A 15,421-nucleotide genomic window follows, 5' to 3' on the forward strand; every position below is an offset into this window, starting at 1 on the left:
TGCAGGAGAGTTGCTCTTTACCACCCAACTTGGCTTCTGCTAATTTGTGCTCTCAGGATATCACTATACACCTTAAATTACTCCTTAAGGTATTTTACTCATTATAGACAGTGCCCTCCCTAAAAATTCTGGATTCACCTTGCACGCTCTCTCTCTCTTTCACACACACACACACACACACACACACACACACACACACACACACACACACACACACACACACACGTGCATACACACACATCCTACTATATAATAATCTTATAATTTTTTTGTGGTGGGAGAGGGCATCCACTTAAAAAATATGAATTTCTTCTTCTGAGCACACACAGGGCTTTCCAAAGCAATGGGCTACCTTCTTATTTCTTGCCCTTGTTTTGAATATAATGGACAAAGGCCTGCCTCTCTTCCCATCTTTTCTTTACTATTTTGTGTAAACTTCTGGGCTTTTAATTTTTTTTTACCGATATTCTTATGTAGTTCCTGCTACATTTCTTGTATTTGTTCTTTATTGTACAGCATCACAGAATTTCTCTGCTCTCATGATGTTTTCTTTAGGGCCTTACTCTTTTCTTTCTTGTGACTTTTTCTAAACATAGAATTTTTCATCCCTATTGAAGTATCTTTCCTTTTTGATGTTAGGTAAATGTTACTCTAATTTTGATTAATAGTTTGTACCTATTTCATGCAAACTTCTGCGCTTCGGATTAATAGTTTGTATCCTGATTTATTTATACTTTCTTATCTCTATTAAATTATTCTCTTTCCACTGAGACTGCTCCCAGAGATGTAATTGGGATTGAGCATTTATAGGACATAGTCTGAGACTACCAAATAGTGCAAACGTGGGTCACCTAGCAACTCTCAATGGGAAAAGTAATGCCACCCAGCACTGAGTTAATATATAATTTCATAATCAAGAATTCCTGACTTGGCAGGTTTAAAAGCACTATATCTAGTTCCTTAAGGAAATATATGTTTTCTTTTGGGGAAAACAAGTCTAAATCAAAGGTAAGAGGGGACAGAGAAAGAAATATTTCTTCCTTTATTTAAAAGTTGTATCATTTACTTGTACATATCTGTGGGTACAGTGTGTTGTTTCAATACATGCATATACTGCACAATGATTCACTTAGGGTAGGTAGCATAGTTTTGTACCCCTTAGTCCACCACTTCTCCTCCCCCTACCCCCCCAGGACTCTGGTAACCTTTATTCTACTCTCTACTTCAATGAGAACTATCTTTTTTTTTTTTCAGATTCCACATATGAGTGATATCATGCAGTATTTATCTTTCTGTGCCTGACTTACTCCAGTTAACATGATGGTTTCCAGTTCCATTCATGTGGCTGCAAATAATATGATTAAAAAATGATATTTTAATATTTCATTAATTGTAAAGACTCAGAAAGGCAATTTGGCTTTTGTAACATGGGAGCCCCACATCTGAGAGGGCACTTGTGTAGTGTTTACCTATTCTGAAGAAATCACCCAGAGGTCCAGCAGGTAGAGACATTGGCTTATTAGATTTACAGATGCACTGATGGCGGCCAATTGGTCAGAAGTCTGCACTGCCACAGAATACATACAGCAGTTATATAGTTAACAGATCAAAGTAGGGGTGTAGATCATTTTCAAGCTTATGTTCATACCCTGACCCAGTCACATAACTTAGAGCACACACAAGATCTGGCTGGGGAGATAAGTAATATACGTACTACTCTCCTGGTTCCAGAGTGCTTGTTCATTTGCTTAGGGTCCCATTGGGTGACTTTGGGAAAGTTAAAAATCTGTGAACTTTGTTTTTTTCTTCTAAGCTATAAGGAAAATAAAACTTAGTATGAATACTTTGAAAGGGTTTTGTGAAAATTAAAAGATATAGTATATAAATAACCTGGCAAGAACTGGTATAAGTTTTCTTTCGCCTTCCTTCCATTGTCCTGCCTTTCTCTACCATGGTATCTTGCTCCTGCTTTTTGGCTCTTGGAGAACAATGTTGTTCTTTTTTCCTAAAAATGAAATAAATTTGACTCCTGAGTTGAACTAACTTTTCTAACTTTTCCCATTTATCATACCATAGCTAGGTTTTGTTTGTTTATTTGTTAATTTGTTTGTGTCTTATAGGAAATGGGTCCAATAAATAATAACTCGCATCAAGTTATTAAGTAATGGACCCATTTAACATTTGCTACGTAAATTGTTTTAAAGCATTTGTAGACTGAACAATGATTCTAAATATGATAAATATTTATTAAATTGACAGAAAATCACACATTATCATATTGGTAGCTGACACTTTTTGAGGCTACCCTGTATTATTAAAAGGCGGGTATGTACCAACAAAAAGACTTTCTAAAACTTTTTGTTATTAAAAATATCAGCAGTTTATAAAGGGAGAAATTAATGTATAATTAAGAGCTGTTAGAAGCCATGTATATTCTGCAAACAATCTTAGGCAATATGCATAAAGCTGTATTAAGATTTTTTTTAAAAAGCAAGTTAAGACTAGTATTTAAGATGTAAAGAAACAAGAAATAGAGACACATAGGGCACACTTGCTAGATTTGTCTTAAGTTTCATTTTGAAAACTTTAGGGAAAAAAAATTATTTATTTGAAAGAAATTTATTTTTTGTTGACAAGTAAAACTTGTACATATTTATGGTGTATGACATGATGTTTTAATACATGTATGCATTCTGTAATGTTTAAATAAAGCTATTTAACATATGAATTACCACACATACTTATCATTTTTAATGGGGATAACACTTAAAATCTACTCCCTTAGCAATTATCTTATATACAATATATTATCAACAGCAGTCACCATGATGTCCAATAAATCTTTTGAAATTATTTCTCCTGTCTAAATTGATTTTGTGTCCTTTGACCACACAAGTTTAAACTATATAAATTTTAATTTTTTAAAAGGGATAAGCATCATTCCAGTTAGCTCTCATTTGATTAATTCATTCATCTACTTAGAAAATGATGGAAAAATATATTTTGTGTGTGCTTACAGTATGGTCGTCACTGTACTATTTGCAGGGGATTCAATTCAGAAAAAATATCACCATGGTCCTGCTCTCTTGGAATTATAGATTAGATAAGGAGTAAATTAACAATATAAGTTATTATGATAGAAGTGGGTACAAGGTGTCGTGACGGCATGGTTGGAATTGTATCAAGAGAGGGTGTGTTGAATGAGTAACATGGGCTGAATTGGGAGAGTTAACTAGACAAGACAGGTGGTGTGCCAGAGGGCATTTTAACTGGAGGAAATGGTGTATGCTCAAAGACCTGTAATAGTTCTGAATGGCTGAGATGAAGAAAGATTGTGTGGGAGGAACAAGAGTTGAAGCTGGAGAGGTAGGCATAGACCTACTTGTGAAAAGTCTACGTACTAAGTTAAAAAGTTTGAATTGTAGTCTGAAATCTAACTGGAAACCATTAAAGAATTTTACGTATGGAAAGTATATAAGCAGATTTGGCATTTTAGGACCATTACTCTGGCAGCAGTTGGTGGGTAGGTAGGTGGGAAGTCAGAGAAACTTAGTAACGAGGCTGATACAGTCGTCTGGCTGTGAAATGATGGGGTGAAGTGGGGGAATGAGCAAGAGAAAGGAAGGAAGAACAGTTTACAATTTGGAAAGTGGTTAGAGTCCTTTCAGAGGAAGAGGGAAGCATCAAGGGGACTTTCAGGATTCTGGCTGGGTATTGAGGACATTGGTTTGCTATTTACTTTGAGGAGAAGCAATTTGTAGGTTTTAGATATATTGAATTTGAGGCACATATGAGAGATAATAGACACTAAAACATATGTCTGTAGCTCAGAAGAGCAAATATAACAAGAGAGAGATTTGGAAAGCCTCAGGAAATGAGCATTAGGAGAAGCAATATTTGCATCAGGTCTCCTGGGGAAAGCATATAGTGTGAACTCACAGCGTTAGGGCCTTGTGGTTTAGCGGAAAGCTCACTGAATGGAGTCAATAGGTTTGTGTTCAGTTTTGTCTGAGAATGGATGAACTGTATAATGTTTATTTATTCAATCTTATGGTGCCTGTACTTTCTCAAATAAAATGCTTAGAAGACTGTCTTTAAAACAGCTTTATTGAAGTATGATTTCTATACCATAAAATTAGCTCATTTTAAGCACACAATTTAATGATTTTAAGTAAACAGTGTTGTGCAATAATAACTATAATGTAATTATAGAACATTTTCATCACTCTATCCTGTTGGACCTTGTTCCCATTTGCTGTCACTACCTGTTCCCACATCCCCCAGATTTTCTGATAGGAATAACAGCAGGAAATAATTTTTAACAGTTAAAGTTTTCATGTAAATGTTTCTTTCTATTTTTCATAGTGTCTAGCTCAGTGCCTTGCGCACAGATGATGCTCAGTACACAATGATTGAACAGCTGTTTTGTTCAGTCCTCATTCACTGCTGAAAGGTGTCATGAGTTTAATGACAATGGTCTCTTGCAATATTGTGGAACTTTAAAATTTATAAAGTAGTAATCTGTAATCTAGACTGTAAAATCCTGTTAGAGTAAACAAGATAATAAACTCTTATTAAGGTAAGAGCTGTTTCTCTTCTGATTTCCTCTGTTTTTTACATGTCTGGCATGTTGCCCATTGATAAATATTTGTTGAAGGAATGCCTTTCATTTTTTTCTAAACTGATTTTACAATGTTATAAAGTAGGCAGGCAAAGATAATTTGTCCCATCTTATAGATACCACAATCAAAAACTGGAAAAGCTATATATGACATACCCACTGCCAATATCATCCTGAATGGATGAAGAGCTTTCAACTTTTCCCTTAAGAACAGGAACAAGGCAAGGATGTGCACTCTCACCACTCCTATTTATCATATTATTGGAAGTACTAGCCATAGCAATAAAGCAAGAGAAAGAAATAAAGTTCAATCAGATTGGAAAAGATGAATTCAAGCTCTCTCTGTTTGTAGATGACATGATCCTATAGATAGGAAAACCTAAAGACTTTACCAAATAACTCTCACTGCTGAAATAGATTTCAGTAAATTTGCAGATAGAAAATCAACACACAAAATTCAGTAGCATTTTTATACTCCAACAATGAACTAGCAGAAAAAGAAATCAAGAAAGCAAGCCCACTTACAATAGTCAATGAAAAAATAAAATACCTAGGAATAAATTTAACCAAGGAAGTGGAAAATCTCTACAAGAAGAACGATGAATCACTGCTGAAAGAACTGAGGAGGACACAAAAAAATGGAAAGATATTGTACACTCTTGGATTGGAAGAATTAACATTATGAAAGTGTTCATACTGCCCAAAGTGATCTACAGATTCAAAGCAATCCCCATTAAAATACCAATGACATTCTTCACAGAAATAGAAAAAAACAATCCTAACATTCATTTGGAACAACCAAAGACCCTGAAAAGCCAAAGCAATCCTGAGCAAAATCAATCAATCAATCAATCAATCAATCAATCAATCAATCAATCAATCTGGAGGCACTACACTACCTGCCTTCAAATTATACTATAAAGCTATAGTCACCAAAACAGCATGGTACTGGCATAAAAACAGACACTCAGACCAATGGAACAGAATAAAGAACCCAGAAATCAAGTCACATACTTACAGCCAACAGATATTTGACAAAGGTAACAGGAGCAGCATTGGGGAAAGGACTGCCTCTTCAATAAGTGATGCTGGAAAAACTGGACATCGGTGTGTGAAGAAGAATGAAACTACACCTGTACCTCTTGCCATAAACCAAAATCAATTCAAAATGAATTAAAGACTTATATATAGAACCTGAAACCATAAAACTACTAAAAGATAACATAGGGTAAATAATTTGGGAAGTAGTACTGGGTAAAGACTTTTGAATAAGACCCCAATATACAGGCAACAAAATTAAAAATAAACAAATGGGATTATATTAAACTAAAAATCTTCTGCATGAGAAAAGAAACAGTTAATAGAGTGAAAAGACAACCTACAGAATGGAAGAAAATGGGCTGGCCAGTGAGCTCACTTCGGAAAGCATGGTGCTGGTGACACCAAGGTCATGGGTTCAGATCCTCATACTGGCCAGCTACCAAAACAAAAACAAAAATGAAAGCAAAAACAAAAACATTAAAGAACATTAGAAAATATTCATAAATTGTGCATCCAACAAGGGGTTAATATCCAGAATATGCAAGGAACTCAAAAAACTGAACAGCAGCAATAATAAAAAAAAAGTAACTCAATTAAAAAATGGGCAAAAGAGCTGAACAGACATTTTTCAAAGGAAGATATGCAAATGGCCAACAGACGCATGGCAAAATGCTCAGCATCACTAAGCATCATGGAAATGCAAATCAATACCCATTCAAATATCATCTCGCTGCAGTTATACTGGCCATTTTAAAAAAGACAGAGAATAACAAAAGTTGGCAAGGACGCAGAGAAAGTGGAACCTCCTACAGTGTTGGTGGGACTGTAAATTAGTGCAGCCATTATGGGAAACAGTATGGAGCTTCCTCAAATAACTACAGATAGAACGGCCATACAATCCAGCAATCCCCCTGCTGGATATATACTCAAAGGAATGGAAATCATCATGTCAAAGGGATACCTGCACTCCCATGTTCATTGCAGCTCTATGTACAATAGTCAAGAGTTGGAACCAACCTACATGTCCATTGATGGTGACTGGATAAAGAAAATGTGGTATACATACACAGTGGAATAATACTCTGCCATAAAGAGGAATGAAATTCTGCCATTCACAGCAACATGGATGAACTTAGAGAAAATTATGTTAAGTGAAATAAGTGAGGTACAGAAAGAGAAATTCTACATGTTCTCACTCATAAGTGCAAACTGAAAAAAATAAATAAACAAAATAACACAGGAAGAAAGATAGAACAATTGCAATAATTTATTGAACTTTCAAAAGGAGAGAATGGAACTGAGGCCACAGAAGTGGGAAAGTGTGTGTGGGGAGTGTCTTAGTGAGAAATTGGTAAAGGGCTACAAAAAATGATTACATTTGAGTAATAACAAATATAGTGATTATGATTTTAGGATCACATATTGCACACAGACATCTATATTCAATGCTCTGCTTCACAGGTAAGTACAAGCAATTGTTTCAATTAAAAACAAATAAATAAAAAACGTAAAGATAAAAAAATAATTGGAGTATTAGTGACGTCAAAAGTTATGCAGTTATTAAAGAGCATAGCAAGGACATGAACCTTTCAAGACCAGTGTGCCTTCAACTACATAGGACTATTTCTAATTTAGATCTCTAGCCCAGTTTTGTTTTATGTTCTTATCTTTTGTAATCTTTCCTTACAGCGAAAAATCATTTGAGATATGTGTGTTTTAATTTTCTGCTTCAGTTGTAAACTTCCTTTTAATGAGTGGTATTATCATCTTGTAAGTTCATTTGGAAAATACGTGTGAAGGTCAATGGATTAAGTTTAGAAAAATTAAATAATTTGTTTTCTCTGTAATACTTCATTTTTGATTGCTCTGTAGTTGCCATATTTAAGTAGGGTAGATTAGCTATCTCTTATGCTTGAAACAATTTATTTTTATTCTAAACATTAATATTTATAGAGCATTAATACATTATTCTTTTGTCTATTTCTTCCTTCTGCTTTAGTCTACAGAATCTTTTTGCATTGTTTCAAACTGACATTTTAGGGACACTGAGATCACACTTAGTGATCTAGTGCTTTCAGTCAGGCACTTGTTGGATACTCTTTTATACACATAATGCTGTGAGCACAGGGTTTCTTTTTGTGGTACAGGTAGCACCTAGCACCTGATACAAAGGAGCAAAATTTTAAGTAAGGAAAAAACGACAACTGTTAAGCTGGTTCTTGATTTGCAGTAATGGTACTTGATATTTTTAAATTATGGGAATTAGTAGGCTGCTGGAGGTATGGAGTTATTTGAATCAATTGATATGGCTACAAGAGGAAGCTGTGGCATTGGCAGCGAGGGCTAAGAAAGCTTTGCTTGCCAGTGACCTCGCTGCATTTATTCCACTGATGTTTCAGCCAATTTCTTTTTGTTCTGCTTTCCAAATTACCTTGAGTTTACATAATTTCACTAACACATCAGATGTGTAGTTTGTGTAGAATATTGTCCTAGATTTATTTGAATATATATTGTCAAAAAAAGTAGATAAAAGGAAATTCTGAGTCTATCTAGACATTTCCCAGTTGTCTTTTTAATGCTTCTCTTTCTTTCAAGACAAATTTTCAGTTATTTTAGTGGGAGATGAGCAATCATGGTCTCTGTTTTATTTGATGGATTACTAGTATTATTATTTCTGAACAGAAATAATTTGATGAGAAAACATATTCTGGGAGTGTTCACACTGCTTACTTTTGCAGCAAGTTTATTTGTGTCTTCTCATTCTTATCTTGCTTGCCCTGTGATGTACAATAAGGTAGTCAAATAGGACACATCTGGATTTGCTTCTCAGTTCAGAGACCATTTTAATATTCAGTTTCAACAGTTTTAGAACATACCTATGTTTGTTTTTAGTTCAGATTGATTCACTGGTTTTTTTTAAAGTTTGAATTTAGTTTGTAATGAGTTAAAAATATTAACACAAGATAAATTCAAATTGTTTTGCTGTTCTTGGCTCATTTTAAATTTCTGTTCAAAACTTTGAACAGGTAAAATCCAGGATTATTGAAATCTCTTCAATTAATTAAGCTTCCTTTTCCAACTTATCTCCAACTGGGAGAACATTTATTTTGAGAAATAATCAATGTAATAAAATTATAATGCATTGAATTAATATAGAAAATCTCAGAGATCTATTTCAATGGTCAAGCACAATGGCCTGTTAAAAAGAAAAATTTTCAAACTAAGTCAACATTCTTTAAAATCTAGCCCTCACCAGCATCACCCTGATATCAAAGTCAGACAAAAACACAAAGAAAGAAAACTACAGGCCAATATCTTTGATGAATATAGATGCAAAAATCCTCAACAAGGTATTAGCAAACAGAATTCAAGAATGCATCAAAAAGGTTATACACCATGAACAAGTGGAACTCATCCCAGGGATGCAAGGATGGTTCAACATACATAAATTAATAAACGTGATACACCACATAAACAAAAGCAAGATAAAAAACATGATTATCTCAATAGACACAGAAGTAGCATTTGACAAAATTTAGCATCCCTTTATGATAAAGACCCTCAGACAAATTAGGTATAAAAGGAAAATATCTCAACACAATAAAAGCCATGTATGATAAACTCACCATCAATATCATCCTGAATGGGGAAAACCTGAAAGCTTTTTCTTTAAGAACAGGAACAAGACAAAGGATGCCCACTCTCACCACTCCTATTCAACATACTATTGGAAGTATTAGCCAGAGCAATCAGGCAAGAGAAAGAAATAAAGAGCATCCAAATTGGAAAAGATGGAATCAAATTGTCACTGTCCACAGATGACATGATCCTGTATATAGAAAAACCCAAAACTCTATCAAAAAACTCATAGAGCTCATAAACAAATTCAGTAAAGTTGCAGGATACAAAATCAATATGCAAAAGTCTAGCATTCTCATACATTGAGAATGAACAAGCAGATAAAGAAATCAAGAAAGCAAGCCCATTTATTATAGCTACCAAAAGAATAAAATAACTAGGAATAAATTTAAACGAAGAGGTGAAAAGTCTCTACAAACAAAACTACAAAACACTGCAGAGAGAACTTAAAGAGGACACCAAAAGATGCAAAGACATTCCATGTTCATAGATTGGAAGAATTAATGTTATGAAAATGCCCATACTACCCAAAGTGATCTACAGACTCAAAGCAATCCCCATCAAAATACCAATGACATTCTTCACAGAAATAGAAAAAAAAACAGTCTTAACATTCATATGGAACAACAACAGATCCCCAAAAGCCAAAGCAATCCTGAGCAAAATAAATAAGAAAATAAATAAAGCTGGAGGCATTACCCTACCTGCCTTCAAATTATACTACAAGGCTGTAGTAACCAAAAGAGCATCATACTGGCATAAAAACAGACACTCAGACCAATGGAACAGAATAAAGAACCCAGAAATAAAGTCACATATGTACAGCCAACAGATATTTGACAAGGACAACAGGAGAAACATTGAGGAAGGGACAGCCTCTTCAGTAAATGGTGCTGGGAAAACTGAATATGCATGTGTAGAAGACTGAAACTATACCTGCACTTCTTGCCATATACAAAAATCAACTCAAAATGGATTAAAGAGTTAAATATAAGACCTGAAAGTATAAAAGTCCTGGAAGAAAACACAGAGGAAACACTTTAGGAAGTAGGTCTGGGCAAAAACTTTATGAATAAGACCCCCAAAGCACAAGTAACAAAAGAAAAAATAAACAAATGAGATTATATCAAACTAAAAAGCTTCTACATAGCAAGGGAAACAATTAGCAGGGTGAAAAGGCAATCTACAGAATGGGAGAAAATATTTGCAAGCTATACATTGAACAAGGGGTTAATATCCAGAATATACAGGGAACTCAAGCAACTTCACTGTAAAAAGCCAAATAATCCAATTAAAAAATGGGCAAAGGAGTAGACTTTTTTTTTGAAGGAAGACATACAAATGGCCAACAGGTACATGAAAAAATGCTCAGCATCACTAAGCATCAGGGAAATGTAAATCAAAACCACATTGAGGTATCTCACCCCAGTTAGATTGGCTATTATCAAAAAGACAGAGAATAAGGGCCGAGCCCGTGGCGCACTCGGGAGAGTGCGGCGCTGGGAGCACGGCGACGCTCCCGCCGCGGGTTCGGATCCTATATAGGAATGGCCGGTGCGCTAACTGGCTGAGTGCCGGTCACGAAAAAGACAAAAAAAAAAAAAGACAGAGAATAACAAATGCTGATGAGGATGTAGAGAAAAGAAAACTCTTCTGCACTGTTGCTGGGACTATAAATTAGTACAGCTATTATAGAAAACAGTATGGAGGTTTCTCACACAAGTACCTATAGAACTACCATATGGTCCAGCAATTCTCCTACTGGGTATATACCCAAAGGAACGGAGATCATCATGTTGAAGGGATACCTGCACTCCTATGTTCATTGCAACTCTGTTTACAATAGTCAAGATATGCAACCAATCTAAATGTCCATCGATGGAATACTGGATAAGGAAAATGTGGTATGGATACACAATGGAATAGTACTGAGCCATAAAAAAGAATGAAATTCTTCCATTTGCAGCAACATGGATGAGCTTGGGGAAAATTATGTTAAATGAAATAAGCCAGGAACAGAAAGAGAAATACTGCATGTCCTCAGTCATAATTGGGAACTAAGAAATAAAGAAAGAGAGAGAGAGAGAGAGAAGGAGAGAGAGAGAGAGAGAGAGAAAGACCACAATAAAACATTGGACTTTCAGAAGGAGAGAGTAGACAAATTACCAGAGGTAGGGAAGGGGGAGGTGGAGGGTGAGCTAGGGAGTAACTGGCTAAGGGACATAAAGAATAATTATGATTTATAATGATGAATATGCTAATAATATTTTTTTGATCATCACATACTGTATGCAAATACTGACAGTTAACTCTGTACCCCATATATATGTATAATCAAAAATAAATACATAAATATTTTAGGGAAAAAAAATCTAGGCCTCAGCTTAATCAGTCTTATTTTTATCTTCTGTACTTCAGCTTCATCGGCAAAGTAAATTTATTGCTTTTACTCTTAGCATCAGGTAGATGGGGGTGTTTTTAATAGGGATCTAACCCAAAGTTACACCACAAATTTTGTATGACCTCTTCTTGGCAATTACTTGTTGTTGTAAGTGAAAAAATTACTTAAATGAATGAAATCATCATAGTTTTAGAGCACTTTGAGTTCTTTGGTATCAATAAATGGAAGATACAAGTACTGTAATGAAAGTTCAAGCTAAAAATCTCCAAATTATGCAAACTCTGACCTTAGTTAAAACATTCTCATGATGGGCCGAGCCGAGTGCGGCACTGGGAGCGCGGCGACACTCCCGCCGCGGGTTCGGATCCTATATGGGAATGGCCGGTGCACTCACTGGCTGAGTGCCGGTCACGAAAAAAGACGAAAAAAAAAACATTCTCATGATAATGTATCATTACTGGATTTTCTCCCTTTCTTCTTTGGCCATGGACATATTGCCAGGAAGTATTGGTTTTTCATGTTTCTTATTTTGAAGTCTTACAAGTGTGTTTCCCCTGACATTCCCATTTAGAGTTGTATGAAGTTCACAGAGATAAATGTGAAGAAGAAATATTTAAGAAGTATCACTAATATTTCTTAGGGAAGAAAAAGTATCAGGATAAAGAATGCTTTAGAGGGCCAAGCCCGTGGCGCACTCGAGTGAGTGTGGCTCTGGGAGCGCAGCGACGCTCCCGCCCCCGCCGTGGGTTCGGATCCTATATAGGAATGGCCGGTGCACTCACTGGCTGAGTACCGGTCACGAAAAAGACAAAAAAAAAAAAAAAAAAAAAAGAATGCTTTAGAATGAAATGGATTGGTTGGTGAAATAGCTTGTACTAGTTCATAGATAAAATTGCTTAGAATCTTAGATCTGGTATTATTTTGATTTGAACTTAGTGAGGAAGGACCGAGAAATGGATAAAGCACAGAAATGATCATACACCTTGATATGTTTTTTTTTTTTTTTTTTTTTTGTCTTTTTCGTGACCGGTACTCAGCCAGTGAGTGCACCGGCCATTCCTATATAGGATCCGAACCCGCAGCGGGAGCGACGCTGCCCTCCCAGCGCCGCACTCTCCGAGTGCGCCAGGGGCCCGGCCCCCTTGATATGTATTTAATATAAAGGTCATTAAAGTTATGTTGAAATGAATTTGTTTTTTATATTATAAGATGGGGAAAATGAGCAGAGTTTGCCTATGTTTAAATTGATGGGTATAACTGGTTTCCACTGAAGACTCTGAAAGTCTTCTTGTCCTTTGAGGCCTAAATCAAATTCCTTTATGTCTTGTATGTGGTCTGAGTTCATTTGTCAGTAGCAGTGAGTTTTTTGAGTTTTCACTGCATGTTGCTTTTATCTCTTTTTGCCCTCTCTTTACTACTTTGCCTGGTGTTAAGAGTTAATGGTAGAGTAGAAAGAACATGACCATTGTAGTAAAAATCCTGTTCGATCAAACTTTCCGAGTCCCAGTTTACTCACTTGTAGAATGGGAAGAGAAATAGGAACTCCCATAGTTCCTGGGAGGATTGAATTGAAAGCATAAAGTACCTGGGGCTGAGTAGGCACTGAATAAATGTCAAGGTCCTTTTTATTTCCGACTTTCATGTGTAGTTTCCCCAGTAGCCTGTAAGTTTCTTTAGGGCAAGGAATGTGTTTTATTTTCATAGTACCTTGTGCATAGTAGGTTCTAAATGATTATTTGTTGAATTTAATTTACTGTCTTGCCATGGAAGCTTAGCATTGGTATTTCCCATTTCTTTTTCCCCTGTCACCTTGGATTGAGATAAACATATTGCTTTCATGAAACTGAGGATTTAATTTGGTAGAATGCCATTCTAATAAGACTTATTCCATAGAGTTTGCTATAGTAAGGGTCAAATAATTTCCCTGGAAACTTAATTATATTCTATAAAATTTTATTAGCCTGTCTCATGGCATCATAGTCACAGTGTAGTTCTGGTGTGCTTAAGATGGTGAAGTCTCTATCTGTAAAAATCTATCTAACAGCACAGAATGAGAATATGGGAAATAAATTACATAAAGAGAGAGCAAATGCAAATGTCTTGCAAATTACATTACTTGACATTTTCAATCACTAACCCTCCAAAGTGTGTTCTAATTTACTAAAATAAACCAAGAATTCAATTTCTTGTACATTCCCTTTACTTAATTATTAGTAGCAGACGGTATTTTTTGATCCATTGCAATTTGTCACCTTTGTATTTATCTACTATCTGACTTAAAAATGAATGGAAACATTCTAATTCAGCAGAACTGATTTCATAACTCATCTGTGTTATAGAGCAGAAATGAATAAATGTTTGCTGAACATATTACATATGCTTTGATCATCAAAATGTTAGTTTTCCTTCCTTCTCAAAATACAAGCTCTGAGAAAGCTTCCTTGCCAGGTGACCTATTGTGCAAAGGTATTTCTACAGAGGGATGCCGTGTCCCATGCAATTATAGCAAAATATCATGCAAGCCGCTACCTTTTCATAAATGTTTCCATAGTTGGAATATGATATCTCTTTGAATGCTTCCTCATTATGATTTGAAATTATATGTTCATTATGTTTTTTTCTTTAAAAGTAGCAGTGTATCCTAAAACATGAAGATTTTTCTTTTTTAATGCTCTTTTGTTAGAATGAGGACCAAACAGGCTCATTGGTTGGTTGGTACCTGTACTTAGGATAGAGTTTCTAACTATTTATAATTTTCCCTAATTATTTCACTGAATGATAATTAGCTAGCATTAGTTACTTCTGTATTATGGATGGGAGAAACTGAGGCTCATTATCTACTACTTCTCTGTGTTAGATAGCTGGGAATTTGAAGAAAAATATGCTGCTATCCTAATGATTTGCTTTTGTTTTCGATTTCAGTTTCAAAGGACATTTGAATCTCTTAAAAATGTTTCCAACAAATCTGACCTCCAGAAAACCTACCAGAAGCTTGGGAAGGAACTGGAAAATCTCGATTATTTAGCCTTCAAACGTCAGCAGGTAGGAGTCAGAGCTATCTTTGGCAAAGGAGATGGACACTTTAGGCTTCCTGCCGTCCCACCTGTCAGAGGTGCAGGTCTGGGGAGACTTATCTTCTAATGGTTAAGGCAGAAATAGGTTGTGCTGCACTGATCTGCTGTGTTCATACAGCTTCTTGCAGCATTCAGTGTGGTCCTTGCTTTTAGGTGTGTACTTTAGGGGTTTCCACTGTGTCCTTATCGCTCTCTTAAAAAATGCTCCTGCTGGTTTGTGAAGGTCCAGCTACATTTTGAGTAAGGACACCTCCTTGGCATAAAAGGCATCTCTTGGATATCTTGACCAGATGACTTTTATATTTGACAGGAGGATACCTAAGGAGAAAAATCACCCGAAGACCAAGGAAAAGTGGTGGGAGTACATACAAAATTAAGGAAAAGAATCATAAATATGACTTTTAGTTTTCTTGTTTGATCTTTGAAGATGAGTAAAAATTTGCTAAATGTGGATGGCTGAAGGAGAATATAACTTACACATACAGGTCTTTTTGCCTCCTTGTAGAGGCTCAAAGATAAATACAGAGCCATATAAACTTTTACAGGGTTGCTTTTAGAATTAATACTGTATAAAACTAATATTCGTAATGATTAAATTCTTTTTTTTTTTTTAAATTTTATTTTGTCGATATACATTGTGGCTGA

General features: G+C 35.5%; 1 protein-coding gene across 6 annotated transcripts in view; it reads left to right on the forward strand.

Moving 5' to 3' along the window:
* Nucleotides 1-15,421, forward strand: part of CTNNA3 (catenin alpha 3) — a 1,664,900-nt gene that overhangs the window by 118,643 nt on the left and 1,530,836 nt on the right. For all 6 annotated transcript variants that reach the window (XM_063101675.1, XM_063101678.1, XM_063101679.1 and 3 more), the window contains one exon: nt 14,625-14,744. In XM_063101675.1, the coding sequence (XP_062957745.1) occupies nt 14,625-14,744 (120 nt within the window). The remainder of the gene's footprint in view (nt 1-14,624; nt 14,745-15,421) is intronic.

Source organism: Cynocephalus volans, chromosome 7 (assembly GCF_027409185.1).
Source record: "Cynocephalus volans isolate mCynVol1 chromosome 7, mCynVol1.pri, whole genome shotgun sequence".
Taxonomy (NCBI): domain Eukaryota; kingdom Metazoa; phylum Chordata; class Mammalia; order Dermoptera; family Cynocephalidae; genus Cynocephalus; species Cynocephalus volans.